Here is a 17,978-nt window from a genome sequence, read left to right on the forward strand (position 1 = left end):
GGTTTTATTTAGATAGTCACTCTGAGGCCATTCACTCATGGTTTCATTTAGATGTGTCACTCTTAGACCATTCACTTATGGTTTCATTTAGATGTGTCACTCTTGGACCATTCACTTATGATTTCATTAAGATGGGTCACTCTCAGACCATTCACTTATGGTTTTATTTAGATAGTCACTCTCAGGCCATTCACTTGTGATTTCATTAAGATGGGTCACTCTTAGACCATTCACTTATGGTTTTATTTAGATAGTCACTCTGAGGCCATTCACTTATGGTTTCATTTAGATGTGTCACTCTTGGACCATTCACTTATGATTTCATTTAGATGGGTCACTCTGAGGCCATTCACTTATGGTTTCATTTAGATGGGTCACTCTTAGACCATTCACTTATGGTTTCATTTAGATGTGTCACTCTTGGACCATTCACTTATGGTTTCATTAAGATGGGTCACTCTTGGACCATTCACTTATGATTTCATTAAGATGGGTCACTCTTAGACCATTCACTTATGGTTTTATTTAGATAGTCACTCTGAGGCCATTCACTTATGGTTTCATTTAGATGTGTCACTCCTGGACCATTCACTAATTTATGATTTCATTTAGATGGTTCACTCTTAGATCATTCACTTATGGTTTCATTTAGATGGGTCACTCTGAGGCCATTCACTTATGGTTTGTTTCATTTAGATGGGTCATTCTTGGACCATTCACTTATGATTTCATTAAGATGGGTCACTCTTAGACCATTCACTTATGGTTTTATTTAGATAGTCACTCTGAGGCCATTCACTTATGGTTTCATTTTGATGGGTCACTCTTAGATCATTCACTTATGGTTTCATTTAGATGGGTCACTCTTAGACCATTCACTTATGGTTTCATTTAGATGTGTCACTCTTGGACCATTCACTTATGGTTTCATTAAGATGTGTCACTCTTGGACCATTCACTTATGATTTCATTAAGATGGGTCACTCTTAGACCATTCACTTATGGTTTTATTTAGATAGTCACTCTGAGGCCATTCACTTATGGTTTCATTTAGATGGGTCACTCTTAGATCATTCACTTATGGTTTCATTAAGATGGGTTACTCTTAGACCATTCATTTATGGTTTTATTTAGATAGTCACTCTGAGGCCATTCACTTATGGTTTCATTTAGATGTGTCACTCTTAGACCATTCACTTATGGTTTCATTTAGATGTGTCACTCTTGGACCATTCACTTATGGTTTGATTTAGATGGGTCACTCTGAGGCCATTCACTTATGGTTTCATTTTGATGTGTCACTCTTGGACCATTCACTTATGGTTTCATTAAGATGGGTCACTCTTGGACCATTCACTTATGATTTCATTAAGATGGGTCACTCTTAGACCATTCACTTATGGTTTATTTAGATAGTCACTCTGAAGCCATTCACTTATGGTTTCATTTAGATGGGTCACTCTTGGACCATTCACTTATGGTTTGATTTAGATGGGTCACTCTGAGGCCATTCACTTATGGTTTCATTTTGATGTGTCACTCTTGGACCATTCACTTATGGTTTCATTAAGATGGGTCACTCTTGGACCATTCACTTATGATTTCATTAAGATGGGTCACTCTGAGGCCATTCACTTATGGTTTCATTTAGATGTGTCACTCTTAGACCATTCACTTATGGTTTCATTTAGATGTGTCACTCTTGGACCATTCACTTATGGTTTGATTTAGATGGGTCACTCTGAGGCCATTCACTTATGGTTTCATTTAGATGTGTCACTCTTGGACCATTCACTTATGATTTCATTACGATGGGTCACTCTTAGACCATTCACTTATGGTTTTATTTAGATAGTCACTCTGAGGCCATTCACTTATGGTTTCATTTTGATGGGTCACTCTTAGACCATTCACTTATGGTTTTATTTAGATAGTCACTCTGAGGCCATTCACTTATGGTTTCATTTAGATGTGTCACTCTTGGACCATTCACTTATTTATGATTTCATTTAGATGGTTCACTCTTAGATCATTCACTTATGATTTCATTTAGATGGGTCACTCTTAGACCATTCACTTATGGTTTCATTTAGATGTGGCACTCTTGGACCATTCACTTATGGTTTCATTAAGATGGGTCACTCTTGGACCATTCACTTATGATTTCATTAAGATGGGTCACTCTTAGACCATTCACTTATGGTTTATTTAGATAGTCACTCTGAGGCCATTCACTTATGGTTTCATTTAGATGGGTCATTCTTGGACCATTCACTTATGATTTCATTAAGATGGGTCACTCTTAGACCATTCACTTATGGTTTTATTTAGATAGTCACTCTGAGGCCATTCACTTATGGTTTCATTTTGATGGGTCACTCTTAGATCATTCACTTATGGTTTCATTTAGATGGGTCACTCTTAGACCATTCACTTATGGTTTCATTTAGATCTGTCACTCTTGGACCATTCACTTATGGTTTCATTAAGATGTGTCACTCTTGGACCATTCACTTATGATTTCATTAAGATGGGTCACTCTTAGACCATTCACTTATGGTTTTATTTAGATAGTCACTCTGAGGCCATTCACTTATGGTTTCATTTAGATGTGTCACTCTTAGATCATTCACTTATGGTTTCATTAAGATGGGTTACTCTTAGACCATTCATTTATGGTTTTATTTAGATAGTCACTCTGAGGCCATTCACTTATGGTTTCATTTAGATGTGTCACTCTTAGACCATTCACTTATGGTTTCATTTAGATGTGTCACTCTTGGACCATTCACTTATGGTTTGATTTAGATGGATCACTCTGAGGCCATTCACTTATGGTTTCATTTAGATGTGTCACTCTTGGACCATTCACTTATGGTTTCATTAAGATGGGTCACTCTTGGACCATTCACTTATGATTTCATTAAGATGGGTCACTCTTAGACCATTCACTTATGGTTTCATTTAGATGGGTCACTCTTGGACCATTCACTTGTGATTTCATTAAGATGGGTCACTCTTAGACCATTCACTTATGGTTTTATTTAGATAGTCACTCTGAGGCCATTCACTTATGATTTCATTTAGATGGGTCACTCTGAGGCCATTCACTTATGATTTCATTTAGATGGGTCACTCTTGGACCATTCACTTATGGTTTCATTTAGATGGGTCACTCTTGGACCATTCACTTATGGTTTGATTTAGATGGATCACTCTGAGGCCATTCACTTATGGTTTCATTTAGATGTGTCACTCTTGGACCATTCACTTATGGTTTCATTAAGATGGGTCACTCTTGGACCATTCATTTATGATTTCATTAAGATGGGTCACTCTTAGACCATTCACTTATGGTTTCATTTAGATGGGTCACTCTTGGACCATTCACTTGTGATTTCATTAAGATGGGTCACTCTTAGACCATTCACTTATGGTTTTATTTAGATAGTCACTCTGATGCCATTCACTTATGATTTCATTTAGATGGGTCACTCTGAGGCCATTCACTTATGATTTCATTTAGATGGGTCACTCTTGGACCATTCACTTATGGTTTCATTTAGATGGGTCACTCTTGGACCATTCACTTATGGTTTCATTTAGATGGGTCACTCTTAGACCATTCACTTATGGTTTCATTTAGATGTGTCACTCTTGGACCATTCACTTATGGTTTCATTAAGATGGGTCACTCTTGGACCATTCACTTATGATTTCATTAAGATGGGTCACTCTTAGACCATTCACTTATGGTTTTATTTAGATAGTCACTCTGAGGCCATTCACTTATGGTTTCATTTAGATGGGTCACTCTTAGACCATTCACTTATGGTTTCATTTAGATGTGTCACTCTTGGACCATTCACTTATGGTTTCATTAAGATGGGTCACTCTTGGACCATTCACTTATGATTTCATTAAGATGGGTCACTCTTAGACCATTCACTTATGGTTTTATTTAGATAGTCACTCTGAGGCCATTCACTTATGGTTTGATTTAGATGGGTCACTCTGAGGCCATTCACTTATGGTTTCATTTAGATGTGTCACTCTTGGACCATTCACTTATGGTTTCATTAAGATGGGTCACTCTTGGACCATTCACTTATGGTTTTATTTAGATAGTCACTCTGAGGCCATTCACTTATGGTTTCATTTAGATGTGTCACTCTTGGACCATTCACTTATGATTTCATTTAGATGGGTCACTCTTAGATCATTCACTTATGGTTTTATTTAGATAGTCACTCTGAGGCCATTCACTTGTGGTTTCATTTAGATGTGTCACTCTTGGACCATTCACTTATGGTTTCATTTAGATGGGTCACTCTTGGACCATTCACTTATGATTTCATTAAGATGGGTCACTCTTAGACCATTCACTTATGGTTTTATTTAGATAGTCACTCTGAGGCCATTCACTTATGGTTTCATTTAGATGGGTCACTCTTAGACCATTCACTTGTGGTCTTATTTAGATAGGTCACTCTTAGACCATCCACTTTTGGTTTCATTTAGATGGGCCACAATCTGACTATTCACTTACGATTTCACTTAGTTGAAGACACAAGAACTGATTTGCATAAACATTTATTGCATTGGATCTACATTTGTACTTTCAAAAAAATCACTGTATCTCCTAAATGTCACAGGTTTGTTTTGAATCGACTATTTCAAGATTAAATTATAAATTGATTTGTTAAATGATGTCCAACACACAGCATGCTTACATAAAATATTTTGGACTGCTTAAACTTGGATCACTTGAAAACTTATAAACAAACATGGAACCTGATTACACAATGAAATATCTATACATGCCATACTATCAAAATTACAGTCAAGACAACATCAAAAGCTCAATGTAGGTTAAAAAACTTAATTCCTTTAGTTTTTTCCCAAACCCCCCTACCCCCACGGAAACTTAATTGATGAATATTGACCATGGCGTCTAACCACATTCACCATTAAATACAAATTGATAATCCGACAGTAGTATGGTGTAGCAGTTGTTTGTTGGGTGGGTGTAAAAAGACTTTACACTCGGACCAAACCATTTTCTCGTCTTGGATGTTTGTTTTTTTTCATTTTCTGTTATTTGTGTCCATGACTGGATAGAGAAAGAAACGAATTACAAATACTCCAAGATTTTTTTGACTTCATTAAAAAATAAAATCGTTTTTGTAGGATAGAAACTTTTTGAGGTCAAAACCCCCAACCCCCAAACTAAAGCAAATAAGTTTTTTATCCGACATCTATCTTTTGACGTCGTCCCTAAGGGACTTCGTTAGAATGGGCTTTATAGCTGTATAGTCTTTATCTGACAGATTATTTTTTGAATTGCCAATTAATATTTGTTCAGAAAATAATGAGATGGTACTTAATAAAAACACATTTACTTAAGTTGAGCAAAATAAGTTTGGCCTCTTTTATAAACAGAATGCTCATTATATCTTTGATCTGCAAAAATATTGCTGAAAGGGTGGGTCAAAAGTGACAGGATGTTCATACATTGCGCCATGAGATTGCCTAAAAGTAGGCAGGTGGTCTTTATATAGAGGTGGTCACTATAGGCAGGTGGTCTTTATATAGAGATGGTCATTATAGTCAGGTGGTCTTTATATAGCGGTGGTCACTATAAGAAGGTGATCTTTATATAGAGGTCGTCACTATAAGAAGGTGATCTTTATATATAGGTGGTCACTATAGGCAGGTGGTCTTTATATAGAGGTGGTCACTATAGGCAGGTGGTCTTTATATAGAGGTCGTCACTATAAGAAGGTGATCTTTATATAGAGGTGGTCACTATAGGCAGGTGGTCTTTATATAGCGGTGGTCACTATAGGCAGGTGGTCTTTATATAGAGATGATCATTATAGTCAGGTGGTCTTTATATAGCGGTGGTCACTATAGGCAGGTGGTCTTTATATAGAGGTCGTCACTATAAGAAGGTGATCTTTATATAGAGGTGGTCACTAGGCAGGTGGTCTTTATATAGAGGTCGTCACTATAAGAAGGTGATCTTTATATAGAGGTGGTCACTATAGGCAGGTGGTCTTTATATAGAGGTGGTCACTATAAGAAGGTGATCTTTAGATAGAGGTCGTCACTATAGACAGGTGGTCACTAACAAAGGTTTTAACAACAGTAGACTATTTGGGTAAGTGCTGACGCACATCATTTTTTCAGATTTTGTTTAAAAAATATCAATCAGACCTGTAGACATTATAAGAAATTATCTCTATTTGGTCTAAAGCTATCAAAAGATTTATAGAAAATACATAAGAATAGACAATATTTCGAAAGGATTAAATTCTGGTGCCCAAAAGTTTAAAATATACCTTAATAAGTCAACATAACCAAATTAACCTACCTGGGCAAATAATGGCATTTGATTTTTGGTAAATTTGTTATACTAAGTATAGCATCAATACTACAAGCTAAATGGCAGTAACATCCCCTCCCCTTTTACTGAATAATTCAGTATACAATTACTATACACAGCTTTACTTTTATCAGTTAATTGGTTGTAATCAATGTTGCCTATAAATCTAAAATTGATCTACTAGCTTCCTGAAGCTGTTTTGTCAACCAAATTAGCTGAGCATATTGCTGGTTAGATGCACAAAACAAATTAGCTGAGCATATTGCTGGTTAGATGTACAAAACAAATTAGCTGAGCATATTGCTGGTTAGATGCACAAAACAAATTAGCTGAGCATATTGCTGGTTAGATGTACAAAACAAATTAGCTGAGCATATTGCTGGTTAGATGCACAAAACAAATTAGCTGAGCATATTGCTGGTTAGATGTACAAAACAAATTAGCTGAGCATATTGCTGGTTAGATGCACAAAACAAATTAGCTGAGCATATTGCTGGTTAGATGTACAAAACAAATTAGCTGAGCATATTGCTGGTTAGATGCACAAAACAAATTGGCGGTCACAGTAGTTATATGATGTAAGTGCCTAATAAAATGATCTAAAACTGTTTGTGATTAAATTTGTTGGCATACTTGTGTAATAAGTGCAGTTGAAGTACATGTATATTCAATCCTGTTCTCAAAATACATTATTGTCCCACAAAAAATTAACTATAATAATACTAAAAAATTTCGTTCCTTCATAATGACTGGCAACTAAATATTATTTTATGCATGCTTATATATATCTATTCATACTGACTATTTAATTATAGTAATTATAGTAATTATACGATAATTAGCTATTAGATATTATTACAAGCATAATGTACATATATTCACTCATGATTACAGTCAGAATAGCATCAATCCTCGTCTATGGCTTGGATAGATACAGAATTCTGGCGGTAATTACTCAAGCTTGACGTAAATCTAAAAGAAGATATCATGGGATTTTATATAAATATATAAGATAATGGTATGCAAATTATATAACCAAATATTTACAAAGAAAATCCCTTTGTATGTGAGTACCATACATACATCAATTAAATTGGTTCAGACAAATGGCATCACAAAACACAAAAACTTTGAAAAGTTATATCACCTTATTTGTAGAGTCATGTTCTGCAAATACAAATTAGGAAAAACACAGTTTCATCCACCGACTCGTAAAAATATTTCCAGAAACGTATATTTGTCATTCGTATGATTTCAAAATGGGATTTCATTACGTATTATTGGTTGAATACCATTATCTTACAAATTCTTGATAATATACAACAGCCCCCTTATGTCAATCTTAAAATCCACAATGAAAATACATAATACCACATTATAAATCTACAAATATTAAAACTAAACTATAGGCCATAACAGAGCCTAACACTCACCCACGGCCAAGAAATATACGTGAGACAGCCATAGAGGGCACAAACTCACACAACAAGGAACATATGTTTGACCATGAATTTGTTTCCTACAACTAACCAGAAATATTGTCAGTTAACTGGCTGACAATAAAGCTGTGTTGCAAGAAATGTTGTCTCCAAATCTGATAACAATTTACTGGTTTCCTGAAGCAACATTGTTCGCAACACATCTGTATTGTTAGCCCATATGCTGAGGATATTGCTTGGCTAGGTTAAGAAACAATATCACTGCCACAGTAATACAGTTCACAAGTATAAGCATTGAACATAATAATATACTATTTTTATACAAGGAGTTCATTAATTCAGTCAAATATTGTTTGAAACTTATTACAAAATTGGTCGTATACAGCCCTAGATTTAAAAGTTCTCATAGTGGTGAATAAATGCAGCACCATCAACTTTATTTAGAGCTGAACAAGCTTTCTCTACACCTCTTGTCATGGTGGGCGGTCCACAGCTGAAAACACCAATTTTCGATACCTGTAATGAAGCAAAATCAGAAGAAGTTTTAAAATTCAGTTATTCTGACTTGCTTTCTGATTTTATTATCATATATAACATATTGGCCAGTATAGTCACATGATTAGCCAGTATAGTCACATGCTTAGTTAATATAGTCACATGATTAGCCAGTATAGTCACATGATTAGCCAGTATAGTCACATGATTAGCCAGTATAGTCACATGATTAGCCAGTATAGTCACATGATTAGCCAGTATGGTCACATGATTAGCCAGTATGGTCACATGATTAGCTAGTATTGTCACATGATTAGCTAGTATTGTCACATGACTGGCTAATGTAGCACTAAGAGTGATGTTGGGGTCACTTTGTGAAGTAAACATCTAACCTCAACTTCAAAATTGTAGATGACAGAATACATGAATGAAGCTGTGGGAAGGACTCGGACAATGTTCAACTGCGAGATTTGATGAACTTTAATTTTTTTTTTTAAAGCTCAATGTGGAAATGAGGGAGAATATGGCATTGAGATACTTTAACTTGACCATCATCAAATGTGTACAGCACATTGAGCACAGAGATGCTGCAAAAATACTTTCTTGTTTAATGAATCGCAAAGGATTTTCAGATGCCACTATGACCTTTTCATGCATAACACAGGATCTTACAGTGAATGAAAAAATGACAATACTGATCAAATCAAAATTATAGAGAAATCTGGAGACTCACCCCGGGATGTTCCTGTTGCAAGGAATCCAAGAAAGAGTTAAAGGTAGGACGACCAAAATGTGTGATTGATCTCAACCCAGTAAACAAGGATCGATTTGATATCTTTTGGAAATGACGCTCACAAATGTACTGCAAGAAAAAAGTAAATATAGTCATGTTAAAACAATCAACCATGTTTTCTTAAATACCCCCATTCAAAGATTGCAACAGCTGAACTGACAAACAATGTTTACATGACAATTAAGGTCACATGATTGGTCAGTTAATTTCTGATTGGACAAAATATGTCACATGATACTAACCAACATGGTGGTCCTCAAATCAAATCTTTGATAAAACTGGGTAATAAAGATGTGAACAGACACCATATCTTTGATGTCATTCTCTTCAACTTCTCGTATGATATCAGTCAGCCACTCATAGTGTTTTTGAGTACGTGTTACCCAGATGAAGTATACCTATGGAGAGTAAAACCACATTGAAGAGTGAATTCCAATACATGCATTAACCTTTTGGCGCTACAATGAATGGTTGTACAATAATGTTTTATCATTGTGTTCCATGGAAACTCTTCATGAAAATTTGTTCATAAAATTTTATCAAAATATAGTTTACTCTTAACCCTATGAAGTTATTATTAATCATTGTAATAATGAACGAGATATCATTCACAATCACAGTAAATGTTCTCAGGTCAAACTAATCATTACTTCAAAACATGTCTTCATGTTGCCTTGACAACACTCCCTGAAAATTAACATGAAAATATTGCAGAAACTGACACATTATGTACCTTTTTACAGGTGAATGTAGCATTCAACTTTGACTTGTTAACAATGTCTTTAAGTATAGATGCAAATGGTGTAACACCAATACCACCACCAACTAAGACAGAAACTTCATAACGAGACCAATCCTGATGACCTTCACCAAATGGTCCATCCAAAAATAACTGAAATAAGAAAACAATAAAAAAAATAAAAAGAAGAACTGCGGTGTTTTGAAACCAGATAATTAAGTCTGGTACATCAGATTGCAGAACAGAATCATGATGTATGAAACCAGACAATTAAGTCTGGTACATCAGATTGCAGCTCAGAATCATGAGATATTGTTCATATTATATATGTCTAAAAGACAAGTACAGTGCAAGAAATTTGCTCCAAATCCTTCATTTTCTGAAATAAACAAAATGTAAGTGAAAAAGAATATCCTCCTGATTGCAATGAGAAACATCAATCACGGATTAACTCACACAATTACATGACTGCATTGTCTTATGATACATGTTAATATCTCTCACCTTTGGGAAGGGATGATCTCGAACAACATTTGGATCATAAGTTTGTCTAATATTAGTTGTCCAAGGTCCAACAGCACGGATATGTAGCATGAGATGTTCTTCATGAGGTGCTGATGTCAATGTGAATGGATGATATTCATTATCACCAAGTACAATGCAAGCTATCCGAACCCACTGTCCTGACTTGTACTCAAATCCAATAGGTCTCTTGAACACAAGGCTAGTTACCTCTATGAAGGTGAAAAAGGTGAAAAAAGTGAAAAAATATTTAAAAAAGATGCAAATTCCCTTTATTGGCTGAAATTAGGACATAAAAACGAGCGGGGGTCAACTGGCAATCCAATCCAATCCCAAACTGAAATGACGTGTCTAAATTAATTTCTATAATTGCATACAATTTTACAATATTATTTATTTATTGTTCTTGTTACATTCTCTCATTCATATGTACATGTATGTACACTCTCGCTATCGTTTGTTCGTTCATATGTACATTCTCTCTATTGTTGGTTCGTTTATTTATTTATTTATATTTGTTTGCTCAAGTGTCTGAAATATAATAATAATATTTGACATAATGTCTTGCCCATAAACAAAATCAATTCCAGAATGTGGACAGGTTCAATATAAAATAAAATGTCCAATATGAAACAAACCAATACTGTCAGTTACCCACCATATATGATGTTCACCGTGGCATGTGAGACTCATTGTTGAAAACAAGTTAGCATTTTGTGTTTTTAGAATGAAAATGGCTGCCAACACAAATAGACAAGAAACTAAAATTGAGAAGATAAGCCTACCTGAAGGCAACAATTCAGCTTTCACCACAGCAATCTCAGATTTCTTGCGACTAATGCTTATCAGTTTGTCAAAGGTAAATAGAACAGCTGGTCCAACAAAGAAAAGATAAAAGATTGGGAACTGCACAAGTCGACCACAGCCATGTAATATCATGAGTAGATATAGAAGTACATAGAGTTGATGAGTGTTCCAGAACCAGGTAAAGACGTGACGACGAGCATACTGTGTCGCAAAGACATACATAATGAACACTAGAAGTAAAAGTGCCACACCAGTAAGGCCTAGAATAGAAATAGAAACATAAAATTAACAATTTTTACTTTGTAAAACAGATATTACAAGTACATTACAAGTAATTAAAATACCACAAAAACACATGAAGGCAGCATGTTATGGTATACGTGTAACGGTATTCTCATTCTCATGAATACCTTATCATGTTACATCTTTTTTTTGCTAACAGTCTAAAGTCAGTGAAAGACAGCTCAAAATAGAAATAGAGCCAGCTCAATCACCGCCATCCTTATTACAATAGACAGTACTAGCATTAATAGTAAACAAGGTGAACAGTCTAAAGCTATTACCTGTTATAGTCTCCCAACACCAATAATGAAACTTCGGTAGCTCATGTGATCTAGAAAAAAATTAAACCTGATATTTAATACAAGTTAACTAATATTGAAAAAAAATTCAGTTAATGAAACAAAATATACCGATAACACCCCCAGGAAGCAACGTATAACATCAGCTGGTGATGAAACATGCTGCCCCCTGGTCGTGAAACATAACATCTCTTGATCATGAAACATGTTGCCCCCTGGTGGAGAAACATGATGCCACCAATATGGCCACTACCGTATTACATGTATTTACTAGTGTCCTACCTGGCATTTGTAAAAGATGATTTGATGTGAACTTACAAGTGTTTAAATTCTCTAAAATAGCAGGTCAGATCATTGGCAGGCTGGGATGATATATGATAGAAATTAATGCTGTGACCAATAGTATGCAGTACTGGAAAGAAAAATATACAAATATCTCATAAAGTGACTTGAATCATGAATCAAATTCATCAAATCAAAATCATTTTTGTCAGGACATCTCAAGATCTCATCACACAAATCTTCAATACCCAATTATTAATCCACTTTGCAAACATACGATTCCTTTAGCCAATGGGACATCATAGCAATAGACCATTTTCCGAACACTGCGAGAATCACGTGTTATGCGTGAAATCGAACGTAAAAACAGGACAAACAAAGGTCATAGCGTCGTAGTCGCGTCAAACATCGCGTGGGATTCGACAAACGCGAAAGTATTTCGGGGACATTTCCATGCTTAATAATGTGCTGTCCACATTTGATGATAGACAATTTCGATTAAGTAAGGGTATTCGGAAGCAATATTCCTCTGTCGAAGATTGGCCGGTCAATGTAAGCTACGAAATAAAGAAATTCTAGTTCAAAATCAAATCGTTCAATATTTGCAGCAGACGTTCGACGCGCATCTTTCATGCATCTCACGAGATCTAGCAATTGTACAGAAAATCACCTATTCAGTAGAAATAAAAATATACAAAATATGTACAGGAAATACAATGGCATTTAAAGAGTTAGGGTTAGGGTTATTGACAGGAAATACAATGGCATTTAAAGAGTTAATGTCCATGAATTGAATACTTACAAGTGAAGAATAAAGCCAACATAGCGACCACTTTGTGAAACGTGATGGCCGAATCAAAGGGAATATAACGATTCAATACTGTGTCTCGTAAAAATGTAATAGTATTTCGACACATGGTTACCAGTAAGGTGGAATACGTAAACATCTGAGCACTAGCAGCACCACGTGTAACCGTCACACCATATCCGGCAATGCGACGTAAACCAGCATGCTCACGCTCAACAGAGTAATCTGCAAAAAATCACCATTAATGACAATTATGAAAGTAACCAAGTCAGTGCATGTTAAGTATAAATCTTTGGCATATATATTTAACGCAAGTAAGCAAACATATATATACTTACAGTATGCCCTTTCAATGAATATCCCCAATAAAACGAGTAAATACAATGTCATCCAGAATATGTGCATTCGATAGTTTTCAATATAACGTTTGAAAGCATTGAATTTCTTTATCGCAGGGTTGGTAGATATTTCTTTCTTCTTCGTCTCAATACGGATAGATTTGTTAGATTTTCTTTGTTTCTGAGCCCTTTCTTCTTCTCCAGGATGGCTGCATTAAAGCAAATCAACAAAATTCAGCTGTCTGTAAAAACCTATACAAAGTTTTTTTAATACATTCAAATGTAAGACAATGTTCGGTAGATGTGACTGCATTCAAACAGATCTGTTTCAACAGTGAACACAAAAAAGGGATTTAATCATACTAAGATTTAAAGTAACAAAAAAAACAAACCTATATGCACGAATAATAGTCTTCCTAGCTCTCTGTGGAGCATTCTCTCGTTTGATGACAGTTTTGCCACGTCCAATTTGTTGCTGTTGTTGTTGTTGAGCTTCAGCAACTGCAAGATTGGCTGCAGGGCCTAAAGTTTGCAAATAAAATAAAATAAAAGAATTGGTGTCATATGTTCTAAAAATCCAATTTGAAAAAGTAGACGCTGATGAAATTGACAGGCATTTAAAGAACTAAGGCAAATAAGTGAATGGTTATGTTATTTCTCATGTCCTTGCATATTCACAGAAAGCATATAACAAGTTATTTTTATAAATACATCACTGTATGTTAATAAGTTACAGTGTGACATATATTTGCGGTATTGCACAGATATCTACTTTTTACTAGATTAGAAAATATACATTCCAAATGTAGAACGATCACATGGTTCATTTTAGGATGTTTTTAAAAATGAATAGCAAGAAAGTTCCAATAATTTGCTTACTACATCAAGTAGTAGAAAATGTATAATAATAATAATATTATTATTTTGAGGATATCGTTCAAACTTTCTAATGAATATTGATAGTAATGAATACTTGGTTTGGTGAGAGCACAATTAATAATGTTTGAATAGTTTTTACCTGCAAAGTTGAGACTGGCTACTGCCAATTCATCCTTATGCCCTGAGGATGTCATAATACGATCAAAGTCATCAAAAGTCAAATCTTGCTTGTTTTGGAAACCGACTTCAGCAAACATACTGTCAACAAGTTCATCAAGTTTCTCCATCTCTACAGAGGCACTTACAATATCAAGGAATGACCTGCAATGAGGGAAAGAAATGATGCTTAACTTCTTAAACACCACAGTCAACTTTTTTCACCTTATTATTTTTTATATTCATTCTAAAAAATCGTCCTGTAGCCAATGGGAAATTTTGAACATTTGTACGAAATACATAAAATTTGTGTTGTCTAAAGCAGTATGGTAAAAGTATATATGTCATTGGTATTTACTAAAGATTTTGATATAAGATATGATAAGCGGAAATATGTTATTGATCTGAGGAAAAGATAAATGTGTATGTGAATCAGGCAATCAGACAGCTATTGAAATCTGACCAATATTCTACACCAGTATAACATATCAAGCAAAGTCATTGCAAAACAATGGTTATAGATGTGACCGAAGTAGCTAACAATTGGCCAATAATGGCCGAAAAAAACAGATTACAAAATACTGAAAAAAAAGATACACGTTGAATTAAATCTCCTGTATCATATCATATGTTTTAGTTCTGTATGTTTTGTTGTCCTGAAAGTTGTTTTTTTGGTCGTTATTATTATTGGACAATACTCAAGGTTTCTTTGGTATGTTCCAAATAAAATCATCTATCTATCATTTACAATGAAAAGAAGAACAGTGCCTGATCTTTGGTAATTGACCAATAAGTTTACCTACTTGATCATCTTTTTGAATTCCTCTCGTGTCATTCTTCCACTACCATCTAAATCATACATATCAAAGAAGAGTTTGAGTCTGTCTTCAGGAGACCCTACAAGTAAAAAAATATACAATTTAATTGTGCTGAAAACCAGAGAATTAACAAGTACATTACTGGAACCATCTTGCTGTACCAGAAGCACATCTCCGATATATAAACATATAAACATCTCGCATATAAACAAAAAATGACATTTGCTGAATTATTAAAATATTACTTATTTTGATGTCTATGATTAGCGTAAGCAGAAGAGTTATTATAAGAGCAAATGTGGTAATATTAATAATTGGGTAACAATTACAATATATGACATTTCACTATAGCAGTTATAGAGCTAATAAGTAAGATTCTATTTTTTTTACAATTTAGAACCAAACCTGTTTCAGTATGCAATGAAAATTATATTGGCAATATTTAAGTATGAGCAAGTATAACATCACATAGATTAAAATAAATAAGTGTATATTTCTAGCCCTACCTTTGGAGAAAATCACCAACATGTCTAAGAACTCTCGGAAGTTCACATAACCATTTTGATCTTTGTCGATTAAATCAAACATCTTTTCCACGAATAGTGAGTTTGATTTTAATGACATCGCCTCAGCAAATTCAGCTTTTGTCAATTCACAGGTTAAGACTTCCTTAGCTTCATCACTGTTTAATTTCTCCTTACTCACAGCAATATTGAATGCCTACAATTAACAAGTCATTGTTCATCACTGTTTAATTTCTCTTTACCCACAGCAAGATTAAATGCCTACAATTAACAAGTCATTGTTCATTACTGTTTAAATTCTCTTTACCCACAGCAATATTGAATGCCTACAATTAACAAGTCATTGTTCATTACTGTTTAAATTCTCCTTACTCACAGCAATATTGAATGCCTACAATTAACAAGTCATTGTTCATTACTGTTTAAATTCTCCTTACTCACATCAGTATTGAATGCCTACAATTAACAAGTCATTGTTCATCACTGTTTAATTTCTCTTTACCCACAGCAAGATTAAATGCCTACAATTAACAAGTCATTGTTCATTACTGTTTAATTTCTCCTTACTCACAGCAATATTGAATGCCTACAATTAACAAGTCATTGTTCATCACTGTTTAATTTCTCTTTACCCACAGCAAGATTAAATGCCTACAATTAACAAGTCATTGTTCATTACTGTTTAAATTCTCTTTACCCACAGCAATATTGAATGCCTACAATTAACAAGTCATTGTTCATTACTGTTTAAATTCTCCTTACTCACAGCAATATTGAATGCCTACAATTAACAAGTCATTGTTCATTACTGTTTAAATTCTCCTTACTCACATCAGTATTGAATGCCTACAATTAACAAGTCATTGTTCATCACTGTTTAATTTCTCTTTACCCACAGCAAGATTAAATGCCTACAATTAACAAGTCATTGTTCATTACTGTTTAAATTCTCTTTACCCACAGCAATATTGAATGCCTACAATTAACAAGTCATTGTTCATTACTGTTTAAATTCTCCTTACTCACAGCAATATTGAATGCCTACAATTAACAAGTCATTGTTCATTACTGTTTAAATTCTCCTTACTCACATCAGTATTGAATGCCTACAATTAACAAGTCATTGTTCATTACTGTTTAATTTCTCTTTACCCACAGCAAGATTAAATGCCTACAATTAACAAGTCATTGTTCATTACTGTTTAATTTCTCTTTACCCACAGCAAGATTAAATGCCTACAATTAACAAGTCATTGTTCATTACTGTTTAATTTCTCTTTACCCACAGCAAGATTAAATGCCTACAATTAACAAGTCATTGTTCATTACTGTTTAATTTCTCTTTACCCACAGCAAGATTAAATGCCTACAATTAATTAACAAGTCATTGTTCATCACTGTTTAATTTCTCTTTACCCACAGCAAGATTAAATGCCTACAATTAACAAGTCATTGTTCATTACTGTTTAATTTCTCCTTACTCACATCAATATTGAATGCCTACAATTAACAAGTCATTGTTCATCACTATTTAAATTCTCCTTACTCACATCAATATTGAATGCCTACAATTAACAAGTCATTGTTCATTACTATTTAAATTCTCCTTACTCACATCAATATTGAATGCCTACAATTAACAAGTCATTGTTCATCACTATTTAAATTCTCCTTACTCACATCAATATTGAATGCCTACAATTAACAAGTCATTGTTCATCACTATTTAAATTCTCCTTACTCACATCAATATTGAATGCCTACAATTAACAAGTCATTGTTCATCACTATTTAAATTCTCTTTACTCACATCAATATTGAATGCCTACAATTAACAAGTCATTGTTCATTACTATTTAAATTCTCCTTACTCACATCAATATTGAATGCCTACAATTAACAATTTGGTTGCAAAACTTCATAACCTGTTCAGCTTACCTGTGCAAATGCAACACGGAAGAATCTCTCCAAGACTTGCTGACGATGTGCTTTGGTTACTGCATGCTTTAACATCAAGTCTTGTTTAATTTCCTTACGCTTACTACCGATACCAACTTCAGATGCACCAAGAAATTCCTGGAATTCCTTGATGAAATTATCTCGGTCATTTTGGTTGCGAAACTTCATAACCTGTGAATATAAAAGATTGAAGATTATAAAATGGCTTGCAATGAATCTTACTGCAACCATGCTAATGTAATCATCTGAAACATTATAAATACGACTGCAAGCATGCTAATGTAATCATCTGAAACATTATAAATACGACTGCAAGCATGCTAATGTAATCATCTGAAACATTATAAATACCACTGCAAGCATGCTAATGTAATCATCTGAAACATTATAAATACCACTGCAAGCATGCTAATGTAATCTTCTGAAACATTATAAATACCACTGCAAGCA

General features: G+C 34.3%; 1 protein-coding gene across 4 annotated transcripts in view; it reads right to left on the minus strand.

Annotated features, from left to right (window-relative positions):
- Positions 1-4,577: 4,577 nt before the first annotated feature.
- LOC102804119 (dual oxidase 2-like) overlaps positions 4,578-17,978 on the minus strand; it is a 52,620-nt gene continuing 39,219 nt past the window's right edge. For all 4 annotated transcript variants that reach the window (XM_085507246.1, XM_085507245.1, XM_085507244.1 and 1 more), the window contains 15 exons: positions 17,508-17,699; positions 15,552-15,765; positions 15,031-15,124; positions 14,211-14,392; positions 13,585-13,714; positions 13,193-13,401; positions 12,849-13,079; positions 12,083-12,176; positions 11,747-11,796; positions 11,162-11,443; positions 10,359-10,588; positions 9,849-10,007; positions 9,358-9,513; positions 9,056-9,184; positions 4,578-8,343 (listed from right to left, as the gene is read on the minus strand). In XM_085507246.1, coding sequence (XP_085363372.1) covers positions 8,221-8,343; positions 9,056-9,184; positions 9,358-9,513; positions 9,849-10,007; positions 10,359-10,588; positions 11,162-11,443; positions 11,747-11,796; positions 12,083-12,176; positions 12,849-13,079; positions 13,193-13,401; positions 13,585-13,714; positions 14,211-14,392; positions 15,031-15,124; positions 15,552-15,765; positions 17,508-17,699 — 2,475 coding nt within the window. In that variant the 3' untranslated portion in view covers positions 4,578-8,220. The remainder of the gene's footprint in view (positions 8,344-9,055; positions 9,185-9,357; positions 9,514-9,848; positions 10,008-10,358; positions 10,589-11,161; positions 11,444-11,746; positions 11,797-12,082; positions 12,177-12,848; positions 13,080-13,192; positions 13,402-13,584; positions 13,715-14,210; positions 14,393-15,030; positions 15,125-15,551; positions 15,766-17,507; positions 17,700-17,978) is intronic.

Source organism: Saccoglossus kowalevskii, chromosome 13 (genome assembly GCF_978046115.1).
Source record: "Saccoglossus kowalevskii chromosome 13, keSacKowa6.1, whole genome shotgun sequence".
NCBI classification, from domain to species: Eukaryota; Metazoa; Hemichordata; class Enteropneusta; family Harrimaniidae; genus Saccoglossus; species Saccoglossus kowalevskii.